Genomic DNA, 22,357 nt, shown 5'->3' on the forward strand with positions numbered 1-22,357 from the left:
AGGGTGGTGAGGGTGATGAGGGTATTGAGGGTGGTGAGGGTGATGAGGGTATTGAGGGTGATGAGTGTGGTGAGGGTGATGAGGGTATTGAGGGCGGTGAGGGTGGTGAGGGTGATGAGGGTATTGAGGGTGGTGAGGGTGGTGAGGGTATTAAGGGTGGTGAGGGTGGTGAGGGTGATGAGGGTATTGAGGGTGGTGAGGGTGATGAGGGTGGTGAGGGTATTGAGGGTGATGAGGGTGGTGAGGGTGGTGAGGGTATTGAGGGTGGTGAGGGTGATGAGGGTATTGAGGGTGGTGAGGGTGGTGAGGGTATTGAGGGTGATGAGGGTATTGAGGGTGGTGAGGGTGGTGAGGGTATTGAGGGTGATGAGTGTGGTGAGGGTGATGAGGGTATTGAGGGTGGTGAGGGTGATGAAGGTATTGAGGGTGGTGAGGGTGGTGAGGGTGATGAGGGTGGTGAGGGTATTGAGGGTGGTGAGGGTGGTGAGGGTGATGAGGGTGGTGAGGGTATTGAGGGTATTGAGGGTGGTGAGGGTGATGAGGGTATTGAGGGTGGTGAGGGTGATGAAGGTATTGAGGGTGGTGAGGGTGGTGAGGGTGATGAGGGTGGTGAGGGTATTGAGGGTATTGAGGGTGATGAGGGTGGTGAGGGTATTGAGGGTGATGAGGGTGGTGAGGGTGGTGAGGGTATTGAGGGTGATGAGGGTGGTGAGGGTATTGAGGGTGGTGAGGGTGATGAGGGTATTGAGGGTGATGAGGGTGGTGAGGGTATTGAGGGTGTTAGATCCTGGGGTACTTCTGGCCCGATACGGGGCTACTTACTGACTCAGCTCTCTATTAAAAGATTGTCGAGCTGGTGTTCTGGCGAGGGAACTCGCCTGGCTCCGCTAACTGCCGTTACTCCCAACGTCTACCCTGCTTCCTCCGGTCAGAGCGCGCTCGGCCGAGAGACCAGTCCTAGCCCCGGGCGCTCCTACCAGTCGCGTCGGTTATGGCAGCTTCCCTCTTATGGATCCGTGCTCTTGGTAAATGCCAGGTTAGGTTTTAACGGCTAGGATTAATTCTTTCTAAAACCGTAAGGGGTTGTTATGTGGATTCAGTCTCTAGGATAACCTTTCAGAACTCAGTTGTTAGACATACAATGGCTTTAACTTTTTACTGCCACGAGGAACTTTTTACTACTTGAGCAAATGAATGCACTTGAGAAATTTACTTTCAATGCAGATTAGATATTTATTGCAGGTTATATTTGGTTAGTTTGCAAGGGTTAAAGCTACAGCTCACATAAAATGTCACTACACTTGATTCGTTACGTTAATTTTCTTCTCTGATTATACTCATTAGTTTTAGTTGCCGAGACGGCTCGGTTGGAGCTGGATGTTCAATGGTGCGATGAAAAGGTTCTTTTGGAGTTGTTAGGAGCGAAGGTCCGGCCGGACCCTCGGTCCTCCTGCTCTGCAGCGGAGTCCGTTCAACAGTCCTCAAAACTCAGTACAAAGTCTTTCTCGGGCTGCTGCGTCTTCTCCGTTGTCCAGATGTTAAGAGTCGAGCAGTGGGGAGAGGAAAAACCTCCGTCTTTAAATCTTATTGTCCACGAACAGCGGTCTTCTTTCCGTGAACAGAGACGAAGTCCTCAATACATCAGTTACGATCGTCCGTATCTTCCCTCGGTGCATTTGGACAGCACCCGTGTTGAAATCCCAGTGTGCTGCCTGCAAATGTCTCCTTTTATCTCTCATTCGGGCTTTATCAGCCCCCCTTGTTCAATACATGATCTCATCCCCCCTCCCTCTGGAGAGGGCGTTGGGTTCTGAACAAGTCCAGGCTTCCTGCCTCTATGACTCATCTCTTGCAACAGTCTCTTCCTAACTCCACCCATAACATCTGTCTCTGATTTCTGCAAGTCATTCTGACTAGCACTTTTATCGCAGCTCCGGTTACACAAGACATTTGTTAAACACTTAATACAGTTGTTAAATCACTCTATGCATTTACACATTCGTTACTTATTGATTAAACATTTCGTTATATAATTTCTACACTTTATCTTTTGATTACATTTTATTCTGAGTATATGCTTTGTGCTCTTATATCCTGACTCTCCCTTGAATGTGTCAACATGTTACCGAGGCAGCTCTGAGGGGTCAACTCTTCTTGACAAGGGTGATGAGGGTGGTGAGGGTGGTGAGGGTATTGAGGGTGATGAGGGTGGTGAGGGTATTGAGGGTGGTGAGGGTGGTGAGGGTATTGAGGGTGGTGAGGGTGGTGAGGGTATTGAGGGTGGTGAGGGTGATGAGGGTATTGAGGGTGGTGAGGGTGGTGAGGGTGATGAGGGTATTGAGGGTGGTGAGGGTGGTGAGGGTGATGAGGGTATTGAGGGTGGTGAGGGTGGTGAGGGTATTGAGGGTGGTGAGGGTGGTGAGGGTGATGAGGGTATTGAGGGTGATGAGGGTGGTGAGGGTATTGAGGGTGATGAGGGTGGTGAGGGTGGTGAGGGTATTGAGGGTGGTGAGGGTGAGGGTGGTGAGGGTGATGAGGGTATTGAGGGTGGTGAGGGTGGTGAGGGTATTGAGGGTGATGAGTGTGGTGAGGGTGATGAGGGTATTGAGGGTGGTGAGGGTGGTGAGGGTATTGAGGGTGGTGAGGGTGGTGAGGGCATTGAGGGTGGTGAGGGTGGTGAGGGTATTGAGGGTGATGAGGGTGGTGAGGGTATTGAGGGTGGTGAGGGTGATGAGGGTATTGAGGGTGGTGAGGGTGGTGAGGGTGATGAGGGTATTGAGGGTGGTGAGGGTGATGAGGGTATTGAGGGTGATGAGTGTGGTGAGGGTGATGAGGGTATTGAGGGCGGTGAGGGTGGTGAGGGTGATGAGGGTATTGAGGGTGGTGAGGGTGGTGAGGGTATTAAGGGTGGTGAGGGTGGTGAGGGTGATGAGGGTATTGAGGGTGGTGAGGGTGATGAGGGTGGTGAGGGTATTGAGGGTGATGAGGGTGGTGAGGGTGGTGAGGGTATTGAGGGTGGTGAGGGTGATGAGGGTATTGAGGGTGGTGAGGGTGGTGAGGGTATTGAGGGTGATGAGGGTATTGAGGGTGGTGAGGGTGGTGAGGGTATTGAGGGTGATGAGTGTGGTGAGGGTGATGAGGGTATTGAGGGTGGTGAGGGTGATGAAGGTATTGAGGGTGGTGAGGGTGGTGAGGGTGATGAGGGTGGTGAGGGTATTGAGGGTGGTGAGGGTGGTGAGGGTGATGAGGGTGGTGAGGGTATTGAGGGTATTGAGGGTGGTGAGGGTGATGAGGGTATTGAGGGTGGTGAGGGTGATGAAGGTATTGAGGGTGGTGAGGGTGATGAGGGTGGTGAGGGTATTGAGGGTATTGAGGGTGATGAGGGTGGTGAGGGTATTGAGGGTGATGAGGGTGGTGAGGGTGGTGAGGGTATTGAGGGTGATGAGGGTGGTGAGGGTATTGAGGGTGGTGAGGGTGATGAGGGTATTGAGGGTGACGAGGGTGGTGAGGGTATTGAGGGTGTTAGATCCTGGGGTACTTCTGGCCCGATACGGGGCTACTTACTGACTCAGCTCTCTATTAAAAGATTGTCGAGCTGGTGTTCTGGTGAGGGAACTCGCCTGGCTCCGCTAACTGCCGTTACTCCCAACGTCTACCCTGCTTCCTCCGGTCAGAGCGCGCTCGGCCGAGAGACCAGTCCTAGCCCCGGGCGCTCCTACCAGTCGCGTCGGTTATGGCAGCTTCCCTCTTATGGATCCGTGCTCTTGGTAAATGCCAGGTTAGGTTTTAACGGCTAGGATTAATTCTTTCTAAAACCGTAAGGGGTTGTTAAGTGGATTCAGTCTCTAGGATAACCTTTCAGAACTCAGTTGTTAGACATACAATGGCTTTAACTTTTTACTGCCACGAGGAACTTTTTACTACTTGAGCAAATGAATGCACTTGAGAAATTTACTTTCAATGCAGATTAGATATTTATTGCAGGTTATATTTGGTTAGTTTGCAAGGGTTAAAGCTACAGCTCACATAAAATGTCACTACACTTGATTCGTTACGTTAATTTTCTTCTCTGATTATACTCATTAGTTTTAGTTCCCGAGACGGCTCGGTTGGAGCTGGATGTTCAATGGTGCGATGAAAAGGTTCTTTTGGAGTTGTTAGGAGCGAAGGTCCGGCCGGACCCTCGGTCCTCCTGCTCTGCAGCGGAGTCCGTTCAACAGTCCTCAAAACTCAGTACAAAGTCTTTCTCGGGCTGCTGCGTCTTCTCCGTTGTCCAGATGTTAAGAGTCGAGCAGTGGGGAGAGGAAAAACCTCCGTCTTTAAATCTTATTGTCCACGAACAGCGGTATTCTTTCCGTGAACAGAGACGAAGTCCTCAATACATCAGTTACGATCGTCCGTATCTTCCCTCGGTGCATTTGGACAGCACCCGTGTTGAAATCCCAGTGTGCTGCCTGCAAATGTCTCCTTTTATCTCTCATTCGGGCTTTATCAGCCCCCCTTGTTCAATACATGATCTCATCCCCCCTCCCTCTGGAGAGGGCGTTGGGTTCTGAACAAGTCCAGGCTTCCTGCCTCTATGACTCATCTCTTGCAACAGTCTCTTCCTAACTCCACCCATAACATCTGTCTCTGATTTCTGCAAGTCATTCTGACTAGCACTTTTATCGCAGCTCCGGTTACACAAGACATTTGTTAAACACTTAATACAGTTGTTAAATCACTCTATGCATTTACACATTCGTTACTTATTGATTAAACATTTCGTTATATAATTTCTACACTTTATCTTTTGATTACATTTTATTCTGAGTATATGCTTTGTGCTCTTATATCCTGACTCTCCCTTGAATGTGTCAACATGTTACCGAGGCAGCTCTGAGGGGTCAACTCTTCTTGACAAGGGTGATGAGGGCGGTGAGGGTGGTGAGGGTATTGAGGGTGATGAGGGTGGTGAGGGTATTGAGGGTGATGAGGGTGGTGAGGGTGGTGAGGGTATTGAGGGTGGTGAGGGTGATGAGGGTATTGAGGGTGGTGAAGGTGATGAGGGTATTGAGGGTGGTGAGGGTGGTGAGGGTGATGAGGGTATTGAGGGTGGTGAGGGTGGTGAGGGTATTGAGGGTGGTGAGGGTGGTGAGGGTATTGAGGGTGGTGAGGGTGGTGAGGGTATTGAGGGTGATGAGGGTGGTGAGGGTATTGAGGGTGGTGAGGGTGATGAGGGTATTGAGGGTGCTGAGGGTGGTGAGGGTGATGAGGGTATTGAGGGTGATGAGGGTGGTGAGGGTGGTGAGGGTATTGAGGGTGGTGAGGGTATTGAGGGTGGTGAGGGTGATGAGGGTATTGAGGGTGATGAGGGTGGTGAGGGTATTGAGGGTGGTGAGGGTGATGAGGGTATTGAGGGTGATGAGTGTGGTGAGGTTGGTGAGGTTGGTGAGGGTGATGAGGGTGGTGAGGGTGATGAGGGTGGTGAGGGTGATGAGGGTGGGTGGGTGCTGCTGGTGTAAATAGGAAGTAGATTGGTTGCTTCGTTAATAAAGTAGTCTTTCAGAATGAAAGGTCATGTTTGATACTTAAGATATTACCCTAAAATCTTCCTCTATAAATATAAACACACATTTCCCGGAAAGTTTTAGAAGTTTCACCTTTCAGACATAGTTTCAGCACTGCGGGTCTTCCTCTATCTCTCTCACACACACATCACATTTACTTCATAATGAACACTTACACATAATGGTTTACTAGATTATGATGCATAAATGTGGTCAAGACATGCCTCTCACTCGTTTCCTGAGTTTCGTTGTTGTCTGTTCTCTGCTGGTGACCTCCGTTTTGTGTCCGTCCTCCTCAAAGCCGCTAACGTGACTCCAGACGTCCGCTCCGCAGAGCTGATAACGCCGCTGGGCACGCATCTCGTTAATCGCTCAATAACAGCTGCTTCCTCCGCAGAAATGCAGACTTTAACTGAACAACAGCTGCTCGTAAAGACAACATGGTCGGCCCTGCCTGTAATCAGTCGTCCATGTTGAATTAACCTGGCAGTCGATCGGTAATCGAGGCTGTTGTTTGGGATTTTCCAGGAAAGGCTCACGTGATAGGGGCGTCACGCCAGTTCTCACCCTCACCACCCTCACACGTCACACGTCGTGACTGCTAAGAACGAATCAAGTAGCGAACGCGTGATTGTTTCCAAACGTCTGCGTTTTCGCCGTCCACACGACAAAACAACTCCGGAGTTTTTAAACTTGTCCGTCCTCGGGAGCGTTTCCAAACGTTTCCGTTTTCGGTGCTCAGTTGAAACGTAGCGAAACACATGTTTACAAATGGAAACGTAGACGTGTGGACATGCATTAGTTGGCTCCCATAATTAGAAACTAAAAACAAGTACCATGATATGAATAATATCAACCAGGATCGCAAAGTGCCCATCCGCAGTCTGCACTCCTTTAACTTTGTTTGATTTCTGTTTCCTGAAGCATAACAACACCGTACACTTCATTATGCTCACACATTCATGGACACACACAATATTAGTAGTTATTTATTGAGCTGTATACTTCATCAAAATGAATGGATTTAATTCTTTGTGTCCATATGTGTCATGGTGGAGAAGCCAGATTATGACAGTATATGTATGGAGATGGTAAATGGACGGTACTTGTACAGAGCTTTTTCAGTCTCTCCACCGCTCAAAATGCACACACACGCACACACACGTTCACACACGTTCACACACACGTTCACACACGTTCACTCACGCGTTCACACACGCGTTCACACACGCGTTCACTCACGCGTTCACACACGCGTTCACACACACGTTCACTCACACGTTCACACACACGTTCACTCACACGTTCACACAAAAGTTCACACACACGTTCACTCACACGTTCACTCACACGTTCACACTGATGGCCACCATGCTCATTAGGCCTGTTCACACACATTCACAGTTTATGAGCAATTTGGGGTTGAGTGTGTTGCCCAAGGACACATTGACGTGGCGTGGAGCCGGGGATCGAACCGCCGATCCTCTGATTGAAGGACGACCCGCTGTACCACTGAGCCCTGTATAGATAACCTTTAGTTCAGAAACATACAAGATGAATTAAATGATGAATGTGAGTTTGAGCACATGGGAGTAAATGGAACTGTGAAAGGCCTTAAGGCAGCGAGGTGCGGGAGGCTGGCTTTGTAAGGCGGTTGCGATGTGGTCGGTGCTGCAGCAGTTGTGTCACCTTGTGCCCGTATCCTCTGCAGAGCTGCAAGAACAGGAAGAGGAAGACCAGCTTGTGGTTAAAAAATCGGAAATCAACAAGGTTAAAGAAATGCCACTTGCTGCTGGCTGTGCTTATTCTGCGAATATATATGCATGAGTTGACCAAGTCAATGAATGTAAATGAATGAATGTGCAACGGTGCGGTGGCAGTCTGTGGTGATGGGCAAGGCTTCTACCACCCTCTAACCCAGCCCAGCTGAATATGAAAGCAAACACACCCACTCTTTCTTAATACGTTTGTATGAAGATACAAAAGAAAAACATCAGAACGGCTTAATTGAAAAATTACTGCATGATGAAGGACTGGTGTTCCTTTCTCTTTCTACTCCCACATTTCTGCTGACCAACCGTTGTACAACCGTCACACCCTGCCACCGACCAGCTGTGTGTGTGGGAGTACAAGTGTCAAGCATGAGGCATTGTGGGGGCAGGGTTTCCTTTGTGTTGAGCAGGACGGAGCTCTCTGCCAGCAGACGGCCTGATGCCATCATGTCAGCAGGTAAGTTACAACAACTCTGCCAATTCCACCTGCTGATGTCTGACTTTTACTGCAGATATAATCCAGTTAATTACAGATCGTTTATAAAATGCTGCATGTGTTGTCGGGCTAATGGAAAATGTGTGAAAATCTGGTTTTAGGGATTTTATTTTAAATTGTTATTCTGTATTTCCTTTTTCCTTTTTTTAATGTTCTGTTCTTACATTACAAGAATTAATGATTGAGTTTGTGGTGCACCATCTCTACAAATCCTCTTTCTGCCAGTTTCAATTCACAGGATGTCTCATCATCAAACACACAGGAAAGACGTTTGAAATAGATTATCAGAAAGTGACTCACTATTATAAAAACATGCAGATCATTATTTGAGCTTTGCTTATTTGAAGATTCGAAAACTTCCATTTGAAGAAGAAACATCCAGCAGAAGATCTTACTGTACACAGTGTTTAATTTGATGATCATTTGATGATATGCAGAGTTCTACTCGAGTTCTACTAGAGCTCGACTAGAGTTTTACTCGAGTTCTACTAGAGCTCTACTAGAGCTCGACTAGAGTTTTACTCGAGTTCTACTAGAGTTCTACTTGAGCTCGACTAGAGTTTTACTCGAGTTCTACCAGAGTTCTACTTGAGCTCGACTAGAGTTTTACTAGAGTTTTACTAGAGTTCTACTAGAGTTCTACCAGAGTTCTACCAGAGTTCTACTAGAGTTCTACTAGAGCTCGACTAGAGTTATACTAGAGTTCTACTGGAGTTCTACTGGAGTTCTACTAGAGTTTTACTCGAGTTCTACTAGAGCTCGACTAGAGTTCTACTAGAGTTCTACTCGAGTTCTACTAGAGTTCTACTAGAGCTCGACTAGAGTTCTACTAGAGTTTTACTAGAGCTCTACTAGAGTTCTACTAGAGTTCTACTAGAGCTCTACTCGAGTTTTACTAGAGCTCGACTAGAGTTCTACTAGAGTTCTACTGGAGTTCTACTAGAGTTCTACTGGAGTTCTACTCGAGTTTTACTAGAGTTATACTAGAGCTCGACTAGAGTTTTACTAGAGTTTTACTAGAGTTCTACTAGAGCTCTACTAGAGTTCTACTAGAGTTCTACTAGAGTTCTACTAGAGTTCTACTGGAGTTCTACTAGAGTTTTACTTGAGTTCTACTAGAGCTCTACTAGAGTTTTACTGAAGTGGTATTTATTGACATTCAGTTTTTTCCAGATATCTAATGATTTGAGTGAATGAACCTTGTTTGTGTTTGTTTCATCTCTGAATCAGCTCACATTTGTTTATCCGAAAAAAAATGTGCCAACTGACAAATGACTGAAGTGACTAAAAGCTTTTTAACACCACCATGAACCCAACATCTTCTTCCACACCAATCATTCAACCAAATACAGCCCGAACCCACATGCGGGGTGGATCTTAAGAGGCTGACATTGTCTAAAGATAAAAATAATAATTTGTAGGTAACAACATCTTCTGCAGTTGGAGATGTTTCTGTTGGTGACACCTTGCCCTGTGCCGTTCTGCACTGATGGGAACATATGAAAGTAACAATTACTCTGATCTACCCTTCCTTCCTTTCTCAGAGTTCCGTACCAGTGATCTGTGCCCTTTTGACCTGGAATACGCCCGGCAGCCATGACATTACCTGGATTCCGAGCCTTCCTCCTCCTCCTCTTCATATCTCTCTCATCACTGCTTTATTACAGCAACTTGAATGAGAAACTCACTCTGCAGAAATGTCGTACAGCTGTTCCTCGGAGAAACCTCAGCATCCTGCTGTGGCACTGGCCATTTGGCCGCTCCTACAGGCTTGATGGAGACAAATGCCTCGAGATGTACGACATCAGTGGCTGTTCCCTCACTGATAACACATCTGCCGTCTCCACTGCTGATGTGGTCGTCTTCCACCACCAGGAGCTGGGAGAAGCTCAGTCTTCTGTCCTGCACCGAGATCGCCCTGCGTCTCAGCACTGGGTGTGGTTGTCCATGGAGCCTCCCGTCAACAACGCAAACCTCGCGCAGCTCAACGGCCTCTTCAACTTGACGATGAGCTACAGACGTGATGCAGACATATCCGTCCCTTATGGAAAGACCGTGTTGGGAGGTGATGAGCTCGGCTTCAAGGCTGCTTCAAATCGCTCCTGCCTTGTCGGCTGGGTGGTCAGCAAATACCGGCCTCACCAAGCTCGGGCCGGTGTGTATCAGAGTCTGAAGAAGTACATCCCAATAGAGGTGTACGGCAAGTGGAACAAGAAACCGCTGTCAAATAAGAAGCTGTTGCCCACAATTTCAAATTGTATTTTCTACCTGTCCTTTGAGAACTCTGAGGCAAAGGACTACATCAGTGAAAAGCTCTGGAGGAACGCTTTCCAAGCAGGGGCTGTGCCGGTAGTTATTGGCCCCAGCAGGGCGACCTACGAGGCCCTGGCCCCCCCTGGCTCCTTCATCCATGTGGATGATTTCAAGAGCACAGCAGATCTGGCTGCTTATCTGAAGCATGTAGCTCTAGACAGGCAGGCCTATGAGAGCTACTTCCAGTGGCATCACACTCACAGAATAAGAACCTACACTGACTGGAGAGAACGTCTGTGTCAGATCTGTGTTGAACACCCCAGTTTACCAGTCAGCCGAGTCTACCGGGACCTGGAGAGCTGGGTAAACAGCTGATCTCCTCACGCTTTCACATCACTCAGGTGTTTTGATTCGGACTGCTGATCCCACTGGGTCACCACACGCAAGTGTGCAATACCAGACAGAGACAACGTGACGGAGCGTTACACGTGTCTCAGTGAGGAACTGCTCACCACCGAAACAAATATGAAGAAGTTGGTTGTGCTGGCTGTGCACTGTTTTAAATAGCGGAAGTGGGAACTTGTCTGTAACCATAAATACGTATATTCCATTTGTTAAAACCACAGAGTTCAGCATCTCTTTACAATAACCTGCAGATTAATGTTAACAGTGTTATATTTACCATGGATCACCTGCGATATCTGCTCATCAAATACACGAGAAAGACAGCGTTTCCTTCATGAGATTGTTGTGTGCTTCAAACTAAGAACGTGTTTAATCATCAACTCCACGGTTAGGGTAAGTTTAATAAGGGCTAGACTGGAGTAATGTTGTCTTTCTGCTTTATCTGATGATTTATTGCTTCATCGTGGGTGAAAGGATATTTATACTTCATTAAACTAAATGCAGTTTAATGTTTTACTCATTAGAAATCAGCAATGCGTTCATAGAACAGTATAATTGAGGACGGAATATGTACAGTAGTTTCAGGTTAAGCTGGAGTTTATATTTAACATAATGTAGTGATTTGTAATATTTGGAAACAGCCTCTATGGTTCAGCCTCCCTGCAGGAGATGTGCACCTTTAACCCGCTGAGAGCGGAGCAACACTCCAACGATTCTCAGAACGCTGGAAATGATCAATTTATCCGTAGAATTCTTTCTTGTGCCGAAGTAAATGTTTGAACTTCACCGAACAGTTCTGTGGATTAAGATGAGGTGAATCATTACAGCATCAAGCTTCATTCACTGGAAACCGTCAACAACTTTGCCCATAAAATAAAAAATCACCCCTTGAATGTAGACTGGAAGTGATGTTGGCTGCATGATGGCGATCTTCTCCCCATCAGACACAAACGCTCGCTGTATCACTGAAGTCTGACTGAAAGCAGTTACAAAGCAGGTTTACTCAAACTCTCTGATAATGTCAAATGAAATGTGATGTCTTCTGGCTTCATTGTTTTTTAACAGTCAGATTTTTGAGTTGCGTTTATTTGCTTCAGCTCACAGTATCTCTCACTATTATGTTGTTCAGCGTATGTATAACTAGGTATCACATGTTATTGTGACAATCACAACAGATTGTAGTTATTTCTTAAAAACATATTTGTGTCAATACACTTTGCTTGTGATGGAAGAAGGCAAGGTATTTGTATCAATGACTAAATGGGTTCTCTCTAAAGTGTCTTGGTCATGATAGTTGACTATCAACACGCACTTCTGCAGGTTTGGCCTTAAGGATATACTTATACTTAATACACTTAAACCAGTTTAGTGCCAATATAATGTTCTAGTCTCTGCAACAGGATGTAATGACGTCTGGTGTTGAACGCAGCACAAAGGTCTACTCCTCATTATTATCAGGCTGCTCTAATAAGTCTCTTAAATCTCTCCAGCTGATCCAGAATGCTGCAGCTCGTGCACTAAGAAGAACTAAGAGGAGAGATCATATTACTGCTGTATCAGCTTCTCTGCTCTGACTCCCTGTAACATCTGGAATATCATTTAAGATGCTTCTCCTCACCTACAAAGCCCTGATTGGTCAGACACATCATATCTTAAGGAGCTTATAGCACCATGTTACCCCACTAGAGAGCTCTGCTCCCAGAATGCACGGTGACTCCAAAAGTCTCCAAAAGTAGAACAGGAACCAGATCCTTCAGTTATCACGCTGCATGTCGATGTATTGTTGAGCAAATTGTTAATTAATTATAGAAATGGCCACGTCTACTTGCTGATTGACTGGCTAATATATGGAACTAGATGTGTCTGTATTACATTATTTCATAAGCAGCTCAGAGTAAGTAAAGAATCTGAATATTTACAGATTCTGGTGCCATGCCGGGTAAGACGTGCAGAGCGCAGCGACTAAAGGTTGCTTCACTGAGCAACGGGCTCCACTTGACCCTTGATGCCTGCAGGAGATACTCTTACAATCATTTCTGTTATTCAGCACCTTTAACCTTTAACCTTTAGGAAGCACATTTAAATGCTATTGTCTAAAAAGCACTGCCTTCATTTTTAAGTGAAATGATTGCTTACGTTGTTTTACATCGGCCTGAAATATGACTCTTAATAGTTCAAACATATTATCAAAACAGATTTTCATGCTTCTGCCTCCAACAAACAACGGAGGTGAACAGAATCATGTTGCTCCCGTTTGTGAACAGTGGCCTGAAGCAGCAGCAGCAGCAGCTTCTCCATCCACCAGCCGCCCTGTTGGATGGAGAAGCTTATCCACAAGGTTGAGTTGAGTCAATGAACCATTTCAGTCACGACAGGAAGAAAAAGAAGAGACAAGAAACCATGTTTCACTTCAGACTCTATCAATATGTATTTATTCAGTTCAGCTCTGGTATATCCACATGCACGCTGCACCTGGTGGTGAAGAAGCTCTCCGTGTGTAGAACTCATCTGCAGTCTGAAAACTATTCATGTATCAAAGGCAGCTCGCTCAGTCATTTGTTGGAGAATACCTTCATGAGGTCACAAGACAACCACTCCAGCAACATAGAAAAGGCAAACAACCCGTCAACCACAGAAAGTCTCCTTTGTTTTCTTCCACAAGCTCAGAAGGTTTAAATGAAACAGTCTTTACTACACAGTCCACCATCGCCGCTGTTAATACCCCTGGTATAGGATGCACATATTTATTATCACACACTGTACGTGTATGTGTCTGTCAAATGCAGGTTTAACATGGTCCTCCAGCTGAGAGGCTGAAGCATCAGGAGCAGGCTGGGGGGGGCACAGAGGACAGCTTTCCTGAGAGACAACAGCAAGAGGCCACAGTCACAGCCAGGACTCCTGCACCTTTCCTGTTTCTTTGTCAAACATCTGTCACTGAAGCATCATCCGGGTCATCATGTCATCTATGATCTACAACATGAACATTGACACAATACAGAAAGGCAGGTGTACACATCCAGTCCTATATTAAGCAGTTCAGTAAAGGTACAAGCAGAGAATATTCATGAGGGATGCGCCAATCCAACATGGCATGTGGGCAACAGTGCAATCATTATAAGATTCAGCGTTTCTTAGTTATAGTCACTGAGTGAAAACAAGCCACAGAGGTGGTATCGTTAAAGACAACGTTCATCAGTGTTGCAACCTGTGCTGCACAACAGATATAACGGGTAAACCCTGGACATCACTTCCTGTCTGATACACTTCTTGTCTCGTCCACACGTGCAGGAACGCTGCAAACAAAGTCAACGATAACGAAACAAACAACAGTTCAAGATTTGACGCAGCACTTAGGAATATATATACACATTTACCATCTACCATATATAAATACATATATACATGTGTGTGTGTATATATATATATTAGCAAGTGTACACAAGAAACCTGAACTGAATACACTGTAAATGCATATCGACTCTCAGGTTTCAATAAAACAGCGTCTTCAGTTCATGCATAGAGGAGCTTCACTGACCACACAACGGCTACGCATCATAATGAAGATCACTGTGTTGTTATGAAATATTAAAATCACATTTACAAAATGCTTGAATAAAACCAAAGCCTGCGGAGAGTATTTACTGATGAATAAACATTGATACTCATGGCCATCTAGTCATCGTAGCTCAGGAGCATCAGACATCTCTGTGGGCTGGAACACAGGAGGTTCGACTCAATGCGTCTGTAACATCCTTCAAAGGTCCATGAACACCTCACCCCTCATCCTCTCACTCCTCTGTGTAGCGTACACATCCATCCTGCCCATTACATGGGTCACACTGGGCCCAGTGGAGTGTGTGTATGCGTGTAAGTGGAACTATTTGTATGCATAAAGGCTGCAGACAGAGTTTGAAGCATCTCAAAGTCCAGGTTTACTGGTAGAGCCTTTGAAGGTAAAGGGTGGAGTCGTCAAAGAGTGGGTTCTTCACCTCCATCTCCCCGGTCTGAAGAGAAAGGAACATCTTCTGGGTGACATCGTTCATTATCAGAGATAACATTTGGGTTATAATTAGGTTCAGGAATTCGATTCTGTGGATCTATCGTACATATTAGCGTAACACATACAGAGCAGGAACCTCGGCTCCTCTCTCTCGCCCTCCCCCCTTCTCACACACACACACACACACACACACACACACACACACACACACACACACACACACACACACACACACACACACACACACACACACACACACACACACACACACACACACACACACACACACACACACACACACACACACAATTGTTTGTTGCTTTTAGGTAGCATGCTTGTAGTTGTATAATAGATGTTTTTTGATTCATATTATTAGTTTTAATCAGCATTGTTCAGGTTATAAACTCTGTTATATTTGAAGGAGCAGTTTCTGTGATTATTTTGTGGATGTGTTGTAATAATAGCTAGATGTAGTGGCCTGTACTCACATTAATACCTTCACTGTTCACTCTCAATGTGTTATTAGTACTTTGACTGTTGACATTGTGAGTGAACACCAATTTTGAGACATTCATCAAAAGTTTGGTTGTTGGTCCCTGATCCCAGGGTGGTGCCTCGTCTGCGTTCAGGCACAAAGTCAACGGGGAGAGAACGGGTCACAGAAGTTAACCGTTCTCTGCCTCAGGATCCAAACACAAAACAAAACAGTCTGTTCATTTAGCGGAACTAAGACCGACCGAGGATCTTTTCTTTTAAAAGCAGCAAAGCTGTGTTCTTGCCTCCTTACACCGACACAAGTGAGACGGCTAGGGCGGGGCGTTGGTGTTTCATCAACTCTGTGACGTTCGGTCGTAGGACCGGAAGTCAGCTGTGCGGTCCCGGCCCTCGACCAATGGGAAACCAGCGCTGCTTCCCCCACACACGATGAGTCCTCGAGTGTTCTTATGCGTTGTGTGGACGGTTCATACATGCCTCTGTCTGCCTTCAGGCTCTCTTCTCCTCCCACTGTGGGAGGTCATGTTTGAGCATTTTGAGGCTGCTGTCTCTGGGCATTAAGCTCCGCCTCTGCAGCAGTGCCTGGCTCCAAGCTCCTCCCACAGTCCACAGACATGCAGCTCAGGTTAATTGATGGCTCTAGATTGCCCGTAGGTGTGAAGGTGAATGTTTCTATGCGTCAGCTCAGACAGCCTGGTCACATGTCCAGGGGGAACACTGCCCAATGGGAGCCGGGACCGAATATTTGATTCCCTCAATTTTGGTGAACAGTTTCCGTCTGACAACACTGATTCACATTGTGGATGATTGCACGGACCTGATGATATACACACTATAACTTTCCCAACAGATTTTGATGAATGAGTTCACTCACAGGTGCCAATCCAGGACACTCGTACACTGTAAAGTCTCCATCCTCGTTCTCCTCGTCCGTCGACGCTCCTGAGTCAGGAACCTTTGGCTCATCCCTGTGTCTGCAGAGGTCACAGACACACAGGGTCAGAACATATTCAGAGGATCTCACCGATTCGATGAGGCAGAGAGGGCAGGGAGGGACAGGGACAGACAGAGACGTGAGTGTGTCTGGGTTCAGAGGGTGACTCACTTCTCCAACGAGAGCATCTGCTGCTTCTGGTGCTGGTAGTGGTACATCTGGGCACTGTGGACCAGCTTCTTGTCCCCAGGCTACAACACACCAAGGGGGGGGGGGGGGTTAGAGACGGTCAGGACGGCTGTAAGCGCAGAGTTCACACGTGCACATGCACCAACTATGTGAACAAAGAGGAGCTCTGATAACCTCACACACACAGAGGGAGCGTGGCAGACGTTACTCTATCTGTGCAGAGATGATAGTTATAGATGATAGTGATGATATATTGATGCTCTGAATGTTAAATAAAGCTCCTTTATTGATTCACAATGGAACATGTTTTGTTCGGTATTCTAAACAAGTGCTTTATTCAACAACGAGTCATTTTCTTTCCTCACCAGACTGTCGAAGGCTCGGCCTCTCATCATTCGATACGCAGAGTATTCCCCCTTCTCAGTCAGATGAACACCTTTCTGCAATCTGCACACAAAGTGTACGAAGGACTTGAATTCTGATGTTTTTGAACGCATTTGGAATTGATTGGCTCGTACTGCTGTTTCTCTGTGAACTGTTCATTATTGTTGTATTATTACTGCTGCATTTTAGAACGATGCAAAATAAAACCTCTGAGGTTCATTCTTAAAATGTAAAGTCCAGATGTTTTCCCAGATGTTAGGAACCAAACAGATCCTTTCACTCATTTCTAGTGAATCCAATTTTCTCAAGATTATGATTTTGCAACACAGAATGAGACGAGAGCACGATCTGCTAGAGGACTAAACTCTGAACAATACAAGGTCTGATACCTCATTTCTTATTTGTAGTAGAACACAAACAGGGTTGATTTATTAATGGAGCAAAAATGCCAATAATGATCTGCTTCTAGTGGCTCAGATGTGAATATTGACTTTCCTTTGTCGTCTTAAACAGAATATCTGTGTCTTAAACTGCTGGTCAGACAAAACAAGCAACAACACAAGCATCTCAGAACGGACCAATAATATACATCAATTTCATCAATAAAGTTATTGGCAGATTAATCAGCAATGGAAATATTGTTTATTGTAGCCTTAACTGAAGTTAGTTTTAAATAATATTCAACATGTAATCTTAACGTCTCGATTCATAATATTGCCAAAACGCATCGACCGGTATATATTTAGTGAAACCCAAGAGGGAGAGAATGAGTGTAGAGAGGGAGGAGTAGATGTCTTACCTGACCCAACAGGTTCCTGCTATGATCAAAGCCAGCGACGCCACCACGATGAAGACGCTGCTCATGACTGAGAAGAGACACATACACACAGTGAGGGGGAGAGCATGCTGCCTAGATCTGTCGGAAGACATGGAAGACATGGTCCCTGACTGAAAGCTCTGCAACGCTGTCCAAGCAGAGCGTGGAGCTCAAAGAAGAGAAAGTAACTGAATGTCTGTCTGTCGGTAATGGTCCAGTATCAACAGTACAAACAGCTTTGATAAGAGTGATGCAGTGAGGAAGAACAAACTGACAGTAACACACAAGTCCATGACAGATCTGAGGTCAGTCCCAAGATGTCACAGCTTGCAGCGCGAACATTTCATCTCACAAAGGAGCTCATACTAGTCAACTCATTCTGATACTAACTTGTTTGTAGTCCGAAGACAGTTCAATGCCTGTTCCTGGGTGTTGTCTCAGGATATATTTTTTCCCATCATTGTATTTCTAGGATTGAGATCAGGGTCGGTCGAATGGATTCCTGGCTTTTAGTTTAGGGAGCGGACTGTGAGTCCAGCGTGAGAGAGTGTGTGAGGACACGTCCCCCTGACGGACTGACACTGATACAGAGGAACTGGTTGCACAGGGAGATGGCAGCTAATATAAAGAACCTGATGTAATGTTGTCCTGAATAAAGATTTCCCGGTTGTTCTGATTTTAAAACCACAGTCCCAGTGCAGTTACACTAGATACATGTGTTACAGTGTGTTGTACTGCTGACTCCCTACGTAGTCACACCAGCGGAAGACGTTTTGTATTCTTTGATCAATCTTGAGGCCAATTGTTACCCTACATGCGCTGTTGACTTAAAGAGATAACGACACACATGCCTTTGCTGAAAGTCAGTTTAAATAAGACTCTCACTTTAAATCTACCTGCTTCTATTCATGCAATCAAGACCTAAATAAAGCTGCTTTTAATCGAGTCTGTCCTAATTGTCTCAACAATTTCTTGAAATCTGAAAATAAATGTGTGAAACAGGAATCAACTGGGCCACATTGTCATGGTGGGGAGTAAAACCACTGAAGTCTTCCTTGAGATCTTTAGCTGTCAAATCACACGAGGAGCTGAATCAGAGGACATCTGTGCGAGACATCCTTCCCTCTTTATTTGAGATAAAGATTTCTCAACATTAGGTTCAGGCTTTCATTTGTTCCACAATAAGAGCTCTTTATTCCAATTCACTGGAACTTGTATGGAGCCTAATCCAGGCCAATAGTTTTTTGAAAAACTTTGAAAACTTTGAAAAATACAAAAATACATATTCAGTTCTGGAATTGTTTTAATTAAAATATAAATTTTCATTTTCCACTTTCATATATAGTTTTAAATTTGAGGTCTTATATTTTTCAGATTCAAATCTTTTTTTTCACTTTCAGACTTTTGGCCCTGATCTGCCATGGGGGGCGTGGCATCAACTGAGAGGGGCGTGGCATCATGAGTGACAGCATAACAAAGAAGGCTGTGTTCTGTATTGTGTGGATAGTATTTTTCGTACGAAGTACTTTTGATCTCATCAAACGTCTTCTTGTCCTCATGAGTTTTCACTGCGTTCACATTTCAGGCGGCAAGATGAACATCCTCTTGTGGACAATAAAGATGTGAACTAAACTGAACTTAAACAGTCTCCCAAGCTAGTTTAGACACATTTTACACCACTGGATGATGATTCCTTAAAATCGCTGTCATTCAGATGCTTGCTCAGATGCTGTATTAATATCTATTAATATACTTGTTTGTGTTTTTAATACATGAGTTACCTGTAAATAAACTAATCAAACCAAATCTCACACACAACAATACTCAAGTCACAACTACAGTTACTTCTTTAAGCACAAGAAGTACAACTCCAACAGGAAATGAGCTCATGGCCCAAGGACATGAAGACTTACTGATGAAGACATGGTTATTAGAGGGGTGGGGGAGGCTGATGGGGTCGCTGAGCAGAGCGGCAGTGTGGTTGGTGGCCGGTGGAGCCACGCTGCTGAACGAGACGTTTGTGGGCTGCTCTGTGGGAGACGCTCTGTGGGCGGGGCCGGCCTCAGTGAGCTGTTTGGATTTGGGGTGAGCGAAGTCTTGGGGGTGTGGAGCTGAGATAAGGAATACAACGTTATATGTCAGCAGGGATGTAGGGGTACATATGAATATGGGTGGAGTCGTGGCCTATCCTGTACCTGGCAGCCTGGTTCTCTGTTCACTGATGATGGCGGAGAGGAAGTCGATCTCCTCATCCAGCTCAGGATAAACGCTCACCTTACCTGGAGGAACATGACATCAGGATCTGTCACGGATTTAACAAAACACAAACTCATACAAAGGGTCAATCAAAACACTCATTATTATTCCAAGCCTCAAAAGAGATGAAACTATGGCGTAGGAAGATCCCGCCAACAACACAAAGAACAAAAGTGAAGCAACAACAGAAACAGACAGTTTATTGCTGATGAAGATGGTGAATGAGGTCAGAGTGGACCAGCGTCTACTCGAGTTATAAACCAGCCACAAGCCAACCGGTATGTAGAAGGTCAACTCAGTGAGTTTGTTAACTCACTGAGTTGACCTTCTACATACCGGTCCACCTTGTGCTTTCTTCTCCCGTAGACTTTACGGAGTATATCCACACGGCGAGACGCCTCAATTCTCGCCAGGCCCGTTGGGCTTTGTTCTTCGCCCGCTTCAATTTCACCATCACCTATCGGCCAGGTCACAAGAACACCAAGCCGGATGCACTCTCCCGTCAGTTTGCCCCGGAAGGGGGGAACTCTACTCCCGACACCATCCTGCCTGCGGCGTATGTGCTCGGTGCTGTCACCTGTGAGATCGAGAGGGTGGTATATGAGGCCCAGCAGGCTCAACCTGACCCTGGAGGAGGCCCTCCGAATCGTCTGTTTGTCCCTCCGTCCGCCTGCTCCCAAGTCCTGCGGTGGGCCCACGACTCGTGTCTCTCTGGTTACCCCGGCATCCGGAGGACTATAGACTGGCTCCGCCGCACCTTTTGGTGGCCGTCCCTCAAAGAGGAGACCCGTACGTATATGCACTACGTGAGCCCGGAACAAGGCCTCGCACCGATCCCCCATGGGGCTACTACAGCCACTCCCTGTTCCATAACGTCCGTGGTCCCACATTGCGGTGGATTTCGTAACGGGTCTCTCCCCGTCAAACGGTAACACCGTCATTCTGACTGTGGTGGACCGGTTCTCAAGGGCGGCCCACTTCATTCCCCTGCCCAAGCTTCCATCGGCCCGTGAGACCGCTGACCTACTGGTCCAACACGTCTTTAGGCTTCATGGCATTCCTGCGGACATAGTCTCGGACCGTGGCCCGCAGTTCTCATCCCAGTTATGGAAGGCATTCTGCCACACCCTCCGCGCCACGGCCAGTCTCTCCTCGGGATTCCATCTGCAAACTAACGGCCAGACGGAGAGGCTGAACCAGGAGCTCAAGGCCATCCTCAGGTGTGTGTGACCGCCACTAATCCCTCCTCTTGGAGCCATCACCTCCCGTGGGTTGAGTACGCCCACAATTCCCACACTACTACTGCCACCAGACTGTCTCCTTTTGAGGCCTCCTTGGGCTATCAGCCTCCCCTGTTCCCTAGCCAGGAGGTCGAGGTGGCAGTTCCATCAGTCCAACACAATGCCCGTCGTTGTAGACGGGTGTGGAGAGCGGCTCGGGTGGCTCTGCTCCGCACGGCTGAGCAGAATAGGAGAGTGGCGGATCGGCGTCGTGTCCCAGCTCTGGCATACCGTATTGGACACCGGGTCTGGCTTTCGACCAGGGACATCCCCCTACGCACCGAGTCGAGGAAGCTCTCCCCCAGATACATCGGTCCTTTTCCCATCATCTCCATCGTCAACCCGGTGTCGGTCAAGCTGCTGTTGCCTCGCTCCATGAGGATTCACCCGGTGTTCCATGTCTCCCTCCTCAAGCCTGTTTTCTCCAGTCCCCTAAATCCTCCGCCAGCACCCCCTCCACCCCCCCGCCTCATCGAGGGGGGCCCCGTCTACACGGTCAATCGCCTCCTGGATGTCCGCCGTCGAGGTCGGGGGTTTCAGTACCTGGTGGACTGGGAGGGTTATGGACCTGAGGAGTGGTGCTGGGTGCCACGGTCCAGGATCGTTGATCCGGGGCTCATATGCGCCTACCACTGACAGCACCCCGGTAAGCCGGGCGGTTCGCCAAGAGGCTCCCGTTGAGGGGGGGGGGGGGGGGGGGGGTACTGTTAGGATCTCGGTCTGACCTAGTGTGTGCTCCTCTGTTTTTCCCCCTGTCAGTGTTGTTGTTTGAAGGCCATGTGCTTATGTTTTGTTTTTGTGTCAGCCTATAGTTTCCACCCCCGAGTTCCATCTCCAACCACGGTTAGGGTTAGGGTAGAACCAGACTGGTAACCACGGTTACCAGGCCGGTTGAGTTTCCCTCCCGACTCAGGGAGAACGGACAGGCTTTGGCCACGATGCCGTAGTCTGTTTGGATATTGTTGTCTGTTTAAGTCTGCAGCTATATCTATCTATCTATCTATCTATCTATATATATATATATATAAAATAAAGATCTTGAAGGATTAATCTGCTGTGTGAGCGTGCGTTTGGGTCCATCTACTACACCACCACATAACAGTAATTAACACAATGACAAGAACAATCTCTCACGAACCAGTCACACACATATATATATATGACAACAAAGCAGGTAGAATAACATAAAACTCAAATAACACGATTCAACAGGCCTCTGCACATTCCAGCAAAACTGTCGTGGTAAAACACGCATTCATCCACACACTAAAGAGCACCGTTCAGATATCATTCACATCAGAGGGAACAATATTGACCACATCATGAAAACCACACGATGGACAAATTAACACAGTATAACGCTAAATACAAAAACCAGAGCAGCTGTTCACGATTTAAAGACAAAGTCCATCCTCCTTTCTTTGTTAATAAAGAGTTTAATCTCACGGTTGTTCAGTACATCCGTGTGTTTTAGTTCCAGTAAGAAGTCCTTCTCCATTCATGGACGCCAGTGAAGACATGGAG

General features: G+C 46.7%; 2 protein-coding genes across 2 annotated transcripts in view; one reads left to right on the forward strand and one right to left on the reverse strand.

Moving 5' to 3' along the window:
- Positions 1-9,611: 9,611 nt before the first annotated feature.
- LOC306778564 (alpha-(1,3)-fucosyltransferase 7) lies at positions 9,612-11,307 on the forward strand (the record flags this gene model as incomplete). Its single annotated transcript, XM_079270107.1, has 1 exon — positions 9,612-11,307. One exon carries the CDS (start codon positions 9,612-9,614, stop codon positions 10,443-10,445), a length of 834 nt encoding a protein of 277 aa, XP_079126233.1. The 3' UTR covers positions 10,446-11,307.
- A 3,061-nt stretch (positions 11,308-14,368) lies between these two features.
- The window catches only part of npdc1b (neural proliferation, differentiation and control, 1b), a 23,348-nt gene continuing 15,359 nt past the window's right edge, over positions 14,369-22,357 (reverse strand). Inside the window, exons 3-9 of the mRNA XM_079270106.1 lie at positions 19,493-19,576; positions 19,211-19,408; positions 17,280-17,346; positions 16,462-16,543; positions 16,079-16,158; positions 15,848-15,947; positions 14,369-14,482 (exon numbers count right to left, since the gene is read on the reverse strand). Coding sequence (XP_079126232.1) covers positions 14,411-14,482; positions 15,848-15,947; positions 16,079-16,158; positions 16,462-16,543; positions 17,280-17,346; positions 19,211-19,408; positions 19,493-19,576 — 683 coding nt within the window. The 3' untranslated portion in view covers positions 14,369-14,410. The remainder of the gene's footprint in view (positions 14,483-15,847; positions 15,948-16,078; positions 16,159-16,461; positions 16,544-17,279; positions 17,347-19,210; positions 19,409-19,492; positions 19,577-22,357) is intronic.

The sequence above is a fragment of the Melanostigma gelatinosum genome, assembly GCF_949748355.1.
Source record: "Melanostigma gelatinosum genome assembly, chromosome: 6".
In the NCBI taxonomy this organism is placed as follows: domain Eukaryota; kingdom Metazoa; phylum Chordata; class Actinopteri; order Perciformes; family Zoarcidae; genus Melanostigma; species Melanostigma gelatinosum.